This window comes from Pundamilia nyererei, unplaced genomic scaffold (genome assembly GCF_000239375.1).
Source record: "Pundamilia nyererei isolate P.nyererei 1_Seehausen unplaced genomic scaffold, PunNye1.0 scaffold00010, whole genome shotgun sequence".
Lineage (NCBI taxonomy): Eukaryota > Metazoa > Chordata > Actinopteri > Cichliformes > Cichlidae > Pundamilia > Pundamilia nyererei.
The window spans coordinates 1,681,562-1,690,280 of NW_005187411.1; the positions used below are offsets into that span (position 1 = coordinate 1,681,562).

General features: G+C 42.5%; 1 protein-coding gene across 2 annotated transcripts in view; it reads right to left on the reverse strand.

The window, feature by feature from the left end:
• The window catches only part of dph6 (diphthamine biosynthesis 6), a 56,735-nt gene that overhangs the window by 38,970 nt on the left and 9,046 nt on the right, over nucleotides 1-8,719 (reverse strand). For both annotated transcript variants that reach the window (XM_005723775.1, XM_005723776.1), the window contains exons 4-5: nucleotides 2,956-3,029; nucleotides 1,930-2,048 (exon numbers count right to left, since the gene is read on the reverse strand). In XM_005723775.1, coding sequence (XP_005723832.1) covers nucleotides 1,930-2,048; nucleotides 2,956-3,029 — 193 coding nt within the window. The remainder of the gene's footprint in view (nucleotides 1-1,929; nucleotides 2,049-2,955; nucleotides 3,030-8,719) is intronic.

The following is an 8,719-nucleotide window of genomic DNA, read 5'->3' on the forward strand; positions in this document are numbered from 1 at the left end:
AGAAAGAAAGAAAGAAAGAAAGAAAGAAAGAAAGAAAGAAAGAAAGAAAGAAAGAAAGAAAGAAAGAAAGAAAGAAAGAAAGAAAGAAAGAAAGAAAAAAAGGCCCCAAAAAACTCAGTTTCTTCTAGCTACAGAATATTCTAAGTTGTAGCTATCTGTGCAACTGCAAACTTAACCCTTGCCCTGTGAAAGTATTTTTCCTCTCCTCCTGGGGTTTGCACATCTTAATCCCTCCAAATCTCTTTTTTCTTGCTTTCTCTCTCACACACAAACACCAAAGGCCACCAGGTATGCCCCTCTGTCACCCAATCTCCCCCAAACAGCACACCTCACTGCACAGGCCTGCTTCCACCAAAGCTGCAATTATATGAGTGCTGCCTAAAATGCCTTGGGCTCTTGCACCCCTATTCAATTCTCTCCTTTCTAATTACCGCTGCCTTGGGACAGGTGAGAAGTCAGGGCTGATAAAATCTTTTCTTTTTACCTGTAGCCAACACACACATCCCTAAATACACACAAACACCTACAGTGGGAGGCCAAGATACACACTCACAGTCACCTGAGGTGATTTTCCTTTCTAATTATAATCTTCCAGAAAATGTTGAGAATTTGCTTTTAGAGTTAAGATGTGTTTAGAGTAAAAAGCTTGGCAGAAGCTGCAGGGTTAGAGGGTGATTGAGGTCTTTAAGGTAGGCTGTTTTGGTTACATGCTTGTCATTTTAGGAAGTTGATTGATAGCTAATATAAATGTAGACTTAGATTTTATCGAGTTACAAATGCAAATCAAGATAAGAAAAAAAATGTTGTCTGTAGTAAACACAATTATGATACTGTGAGAGAAAAATGGATTCTGACATCATCTCCACCCTGATGGGCATCTGACAAGTTAATATTATTTATTACCAATATGTCCTTTATAAAAGCCATTAAAAATGAGAAATGGCTCCAGGAAATAAAGCACCAATGATGAATGGCTTGACAAGTGCATTCTATAAGAGGTTATTTGAGCAGTGTTGAAAGATATGCAGAATATCATGGACGCCTCACACAGCTCTGTGGGTCATCAGTCAGCCGTGGACCCCTTTTCGACTGATTGCTACCAAAGGTGACAACAACCACTTAACAGCACGTAAACAGTGTCTACATGATGATCTATCGCCACGAGTAGTTTGAGAGTAAAAAGAACCATTTGTAGCCATAATTATCGTTTATCACCGGCACCGTCAAAGGGGATCCAGCTGCACTGTCAAGTAGATACAGGTAGGAATCTTAACATCATATACCAGGGAAAGAAAAACTTTTTTTTCCCCTTTGTCTCTCCTGTTATTCTGTAATCTGATCTTCCTATCCTCGGGCTCCAAAACAGGCATGTAGAGAGCAGGTGACACCACATTAACCTCTTCCGTCAGTGCTGAAGCAGTTGAAAAACGTAAATGAGAGGTACCAGATTTTAATCTTCGCTTCACGGACCATGTATTCTGAGCTATGCATAAGCACAGACAGAAGAGTTTCTCACATACAATGGGGACATGTGTCGCTTATTGACAGGTTGCATTCATGTACGGGGCAATCAACCGTGATTATTTCTCGACTGCCAACCTTTCCTCCACACACCCTCCTAATACAGCCGCACACTTTTCCTCAACCCTCCTCCTTCTGTGCGTCTTATCTTTTCATATTGTTCTCTGCTTCGATACTTTTGCCGCTGGCACAAGTCTTAACACCGCGGCTAAGCTGCAGATTAATGATTAGGGCATTACTCTGCTTGTCTCTCTTTTTCCCCCTCTGGTTACACCTTATTTTTACTTTCCTAAAGCTCACTTATGCAAATTCTTCCTTCGGTGCCCATTCCAAACACAGCTTAACCAATATAGCACCTTGAGAGAACATAAAGAGAGCGTTCACCAGTGGGCTGAAACACAAACTCACCGAAAGCAGCAACTTTGATGAGGATCGCATGAAGGTCTGATGATATCATCTCAGAGAGCAAGGACTCTTGGTCTCGCCGCCACAGGTAGGCCAATGGCTGCAAACCAAGCCGCAAACATCTGGGAAACAGGTGAAGAGATGCAAACTGGTTAATACTGAATATTAGCCAATGTTAGAACAACTTCAAAGCCTACTTGGCTGGGCAACTCTTCATTTACGGGAAAGCTGCCACCCTGATGGGCCCACAGCACATGCTGCCACCTGCCACCGCAGCCAGCGGTTTTATTCAAGGAGAAAACACACACACGCACATATACACACACACACAAAAATCCCCCCAAAAAACTTCATCTTAAGCTGTGGCTTGTCTTTCACATAAACTCAGGTGAAACACACATATCCACAGCAGGTAACTGGAGCCAAACTGTCTGCAGACAAACGTTTACTGCTCAAGAAATGCCTGAGCTGCTTACCTATATATTTGTGTGGGAAAACAATAGCTGACTGACAGCAGGATTTGTTAATGTGAAGAGAGCCTTTGTGTTCTGCTATGTCCAGTTTATGAAAATAAAAAAAAACAAGAAAAGTAGGATAAAAGAAAAGATAAGATAAGAGTAAAAGTAATACTTGTAGGTGTCTCTCACACGAGGGAACTATTTTTTCTTTCTCGAGTAAGAGCCGTGCGTCTACCCCAAAAGGAAAATGCACTTTTAAAATGATCAAAGTCACTTGGCAATTAGGTAACCATCAGTTTCAACCATCATTTCATTTAATTTTGCTCCATAAAAACAGAACCACTTCAAAGCTAGTCTAAATAACTTGACATAAATATAATGCAGTGCATGTATGTGTGTGTGTTTAAGCAAAACTCGCCCCCAAATTTGGAGCGCAGGGAAGTAAGAATGCAGGCGATGTGCTCTTTTCTTCAGTGGACATAACAGTGTGTCTCATATAAGTTCAGGGGTGCACGTGCACGTTGAACTAACAGTGTGTTCTGGATCATGAGTGTGCACGTGGTCAACTTACACATTCTCCACCCGGACCCTCTGGTAATCAGAGAGAATGGCCCCTACTGACACCGCTTCGACGCCCTCCTTTTCCTGTGTGGAGCAAAAGATGGAGGAAACTTAACAACAAACATTTCTTGACTTTTCCATTATAAAGCATGTGCGATGTGCATAATGTAACAGCAATTTGATGTCACCAGTCTCTCGAGGCCAAATACCCCTTTCTCAAACTATAACGGTATCCCAAAGTGTTATCTGAACAAAACCACACACATACACAGATGTAAACACAGACACACAGAGACTGAAAGACACAAAGAAAGCAGATTCCTGACAGCTCACTCCTTTCATTGGACCGCAATCCTGTGGGGATGTTTACACTCTGGTCGTATCAAGGCCTTTACGGTCCAGCCCATATCCCCTGGAGGTTTGCGCACATGGCTCTGTGACTGAACTTGCATGTTTATGCTTAGGTTTGTGTGTGTGTGTGTGTGTGTACGTATGTGTGACTGGAGGCACCAGCACCACCAAAGGCAATTGCTGGACCTTATCAGTAGTCTAGTATAAGCAGGAGATGAGAGTGTCTGGCTGCAGCCTGCATCCTGTACACCCACAGCTGGAAGATGGAACCACAGTGACAACTTGAAGTATCAGCGGAACTTTGTGTCTGTGAGTGGCATGTATCTTTAATACTGCTAAGGGCTAATCTAATTGCTTTTCATATCATATTCATATTTCAGAAACAGTGAGACAACTATGCACTCGAGAGATACTGACACAGCCTTGAGATGCATTCAATCTTCTTACAGAAAAACAAGCTTGATCTGGAGTGACAAATACAAGCACACACACACACACTTACACATGCACGCAAGCTGACGTGCATACATACAACAAAATAAAGGCACAACCTCCGTCTCCACCTAAATGCCCCTCCCCTACTCAAACCCACCTGCAGATTCATTAGAACATTACATGGGCTGTAATTAGAATAAGAGGCAGGGGTAGAAGCAGTGGAGGGATGCACAAGTCTCCACTAAATTACCTTGTAGCCGTTATCAATTTCCCTGGCTACTGGTCCTTAAGATAAGCCCCCCCCACCACCACCACCACACACACACAAAGACACAAAAACACACACCCCTCCTTCTCCCTGTGGTCCCTTCCTGCAATTTTTCTCTGCCTGATAAACATGCTGATTAAAGCGAACAGCGTGTAAACCTTTGATACTTTCCTAAATGAAATCCATGCCCTGCCTGGGGCCTGATGCTGAGCTGAAACACACTGTACCTCACACACGCAAACACACACACAGCTCCACAAAGGCGTGCCAGCTAATCAGATAAAGGATGTGCTCTGTGTGTGTGTGTGTGGCTTTGCGAATGTGTTTAGCAGAGAATGTGAGGAATAAAAGTGATGCTAAACACATACCACAAATAATCCTTTGACCTAAAGTTAAACACAAAGCGATCTTAAGAAGGCATTCAGCACTCCAGTATTGTTTTCTTTTTTTATCTCGCCAATCTGTTCCGCACTGTAATGTACATTTATAGTCAATCCCATTGCCCGGTGACAGTAATTAAGTCAGACTGATAACATTTCAGCCCAGCACAGAACGAAGGGGGCTGCAGGCAGTGCCATGTAATTCTAGGTAGGCCTCAAGGCCAGCACTCTATTCTAATGCAATGATAACCTTTTCCCTAAATGCAACTGTCACTCCCTAAAGAGGCAAATTAGGAGGTACAGAGTGGGATAAGAAGAGACACAAAGAAAGATGAAAAGATATCCAAATGAGAGTGTTGAAGAAGTGTGCTACATCAACACCAATTTGGTCCCTTGACTTTAAACTTGCCAGGACCTGACAGACTATCAGAGCATCAGAGCAACAACAAACAGCTTCGTCTCGCATTTCTGTCTCTCTGTCTCCCTCTATCTTGTTTCTCTCAGGAGCAAACTGTTGTAGGTACTTGGACCTCTGAGGGTCAACCTGACTAATTAAATGGCTTCACTTTTCTTTTCCATTCAGCCTTACAACCAGGCACACTCGCCACTAATGACAACACACACAAAAAAATTCTCACACATCCCCTTGTTTTCAGTGGAGATTCTAACTACTAGACCATTTGGCAACGGCTTTGGGAAATGATTATTTTTGGAAGTGGTAATGTTTTTGTCGCTATTATAGCCACCGCCAGGAGACAGGCAGGAATGAGGGGGCAGCTAATGATGCTCTGGATGTGATTTTATAAATTCTAGACATATTTTCTCATCCTCTGTGGGAGGAGGTAGGATAAATTATTGTGAAGAGGGGGTATATGTACATATAAATCTAAACTGATGGATATTATGGGAATTGTTCTATGTCTATTCATGACGCCATAAAAAAATCCAAACTTTGATTTTATAGTAGCTGAAAAATTTATCAAAATGGTTTATAGTGGAAATATTTGACAAAGCGACTAGGTAGCTCATGAAGCACAGTATAATAATAAATAATAATAAAATCTTTATGAGAGCTATCTGGCTAAACGATGTTTTGACTATATTAGAGGTGGGATCTGGGTAACATAATGATAAATCAAGGCAAAGGTCATGAAGAGGCCTGTGACCTACAAACCACTTCTCTTCCTCAGTGATTGTTGGCACAAGATCTAAAGAAAGAACTCCCTCGCTGCCCTGATTCAATGTCACTCTTCTTTTTTCAGCATTTAATGACCCTTGTTCATAAAAGGAAGCCTCACCTGATCCAGGACCTGAGGCCCTGTGTTATCTCATGCCCAGAGCAGGACTAATTCTCGCATGGTGCTGTGCAACAGTGCAACCCCTCAGCAGCTCCGTCAGAGGCAGACTAAACAAAAGCCTGGCCTGGCTTCCCCTGTCCTCTCCGGCAGGCAGAAAAGCTATTAATGAGGATCTATGGCCCAAAGCAGTGGAAGTCCTTAGTCCCCCCCAGCCATGTCCATCAGGGTACTTAGCCCCATGCAGTCATTAACTTCTGTTACTAATTGTCAAATTCATTAAACTAATCCTTCCCCCACATCCGGATGTCTCCCGTGGAAATGGATGGAGAGGGCTGAGTTATTAAGATGTCAGCTGTGGAGAAGATTAAGGCCAGCAGACATGCTCCACAAAGAAACGATACGGCCATTAAACTCTATATCAAGGTAGTGTGCGTGATATACTTTGTAATTATATATACATTCATCTTAGTAAGGGAGTGAAAGACTGCTTCAAATGTATTCACAGTCACAGACATGCCTTTGGTAAAGATATGTATCTGCCTCAAAGACAAAAAAAAATCAACTACAGAATTCAGCTATGATCTCAGCATTAAAGGTACTAACCCATTCCACATTTTCATTCAGGGTAATATTCAACATTCAAAGCCATTAACAGCAACTAAAGCAATTAGAAAGCCATAAAATATTAAAAATTCAATAATCATATTCATATGGAATACATCAGAACCCTCATTAACTCGCTCTCAATGGCTGTCACAATGAGGTCTTAATTATACACCCTAACAATACAAAGCTCCATTTTGCAAAATGGTAGGTTTCCAAAATGCCCGATTGAGTCTGTTCTGACAGCCAGGAGTCCAGAGCTGGCAGATCTCAACTATTATTGACACCAGGCCACACGTTTCCTTAAAATATCCGCTTTTTATCAAGTCTAAACCTGTTGACACGCTCACTGTATAATATTACTGCCTGGTGTATGCAGCATTCCTGTCTGTGATAGCAGGAAGGTGGGGAAGTCGACAAAGTGGGGAAATTAATTAAAGTGGTTCGAATGACAGTTTGCTCAAGGGCACCAAGGCGCCATTACATGCTCTCCATTGCTGCAATCACACTGTCACATCGTCACCGTGCCTGACCCCAAGACCTCCAATCCCACCCCTCCTCTTCAACATTTCTTTCCCCTCTCTGTGTCTTCTCTTCACCCCTCTCTTCCTGGATCCATCAAGTAAGTGACTGGATGCGACATGGTTTTAATGTTCTCTGCATTAGCTCTGGGCCTGTTCCAGCGTAATGGGATTGTTCTCCCTTGTTCACCTGCATGGAAGGAACATGGGGAGGGGTTGGACCCTGTTGTAGTAGCTCAAATAGATGTCATACAGGAGATGGGGCTCGCTAGGGTCAAGCGGTTGTGTTTAATGTAATGTAGACACAGTCTTGGGGCGTGTTGGGCTGTCCTGACAGCGTAGACATGCCAAACTGACAGGAAGCTTAGTGTGAGCTTAGTAGGAGGAGACACTGCTTATTTGTTGTAAATCAGCTTCCTCATTGTCATTCCAACGAGACTGTTAAACTCCAAGGTGACTCCAAGAGTTGGTAAAGGAGAAATGGGATGCTGAATGGTGCACACAAGGCACAGGATATTCTTAATGATCGTTTAAATTAAGGTACACCCAACGTTCACAAAATCATATTCTGCTTATACAGTACATACTGAGTCTCAAACAACAGGTATGGTGTCTGATCCATCAAAACAAACAAAACGGACACGCAGGCTTAGCGAATGTTTTTGTAAAACAAACATCGGCAAAATCTCGTTCTGAAAGGCTTTCAGAGACATTCCCTTCGGTAAATTGGCGGAGCTCTGCATCTAAAACAGCTGTTGAAAGACAGGCTCTTCCTTTGTGTTTGAGGACGGTCTGGCAAGATGACTCAACACGTGTCAGTCTTCAACCATATAGAGTGGTGGAATAAGAAAAACAAAGTTCTCACAAAGCCAGCTGTTCGCAAAGCCAAATGCCCTGAACGGTTCCTGAGATGATGCAGGTCATAGTTACGAGAAGTGTGGAGAGGAAGCAGACGAGGGGAGAGTATTATCCTCTGCTGAGGCCACTGTGCAGGTGTGACCAGGCAACAGAGGATATGACATGAGGCATTGTCTATTTAGCACGATGAGTGAAGGACGCTTATCAGTCGAAAGCCAAAGAAATGTGATGAGTGACAGCGAAGTGTGCACTGATTAGGGTATGGGGAAGAATGAAAAAGAAGCTGTTTTTATCCACGAAGGTACTAATGCTGCTTTTTATGGCTGAGCATGAATTTTTTCAGTTTCCCAGCCTTAAGTTTACACATACCCACACGCACACACACACACACACACATGCACAGTCTTTAGTCTTGGATAGTGATTCATTTACAATGACAGAGCTGTTTTCAGCAATAGAGCCTGAGCATAAATATGCCATGCCGCACAGCTGGAAAATGTAGAAATTCATCAGGGTTAAAAAGTAGAGAGATTAACGTTTCACGAGTTTCCTCTAAGATATATACGGTTACGTAAACACAGGCCCCACCAGTCATCAGGCAGGGAGGGAGAGGGCCTTCGCCAAAGCAAGCACAAAGCCCTGGTTTCAGCAGGCCAAGGACAAGGAGGCTTTCCATATCAACACACATGGAAAACTAAATGTCGGGAAGCACCAGTGAGACAGGTTGTTTATCGATGTATGGTATAACCATGAATACTTGCAATTCAAGAAAACAAGTTTAGTCGTTAGTACTTAAAATGCAATACTTTATTTTTTGTAGACCACATTAAATAAACTGTCAGCCTTTAACTTTAAGTTGATTCATGATTTTTTAGGATTTTTTAAATAAAACCACTGTGATTTCCTGCAAACATTAAATTGAACTAAACAAAATATTAAACAGATAAGATATTCTCACTTATATCATGAGTGAAGTCCATAAGGTGTATCCATATATACGTAATGTCGATGTATCCACACAGAAGACACTGGCCCACGGAGACAAGAAGACAAGAAGACA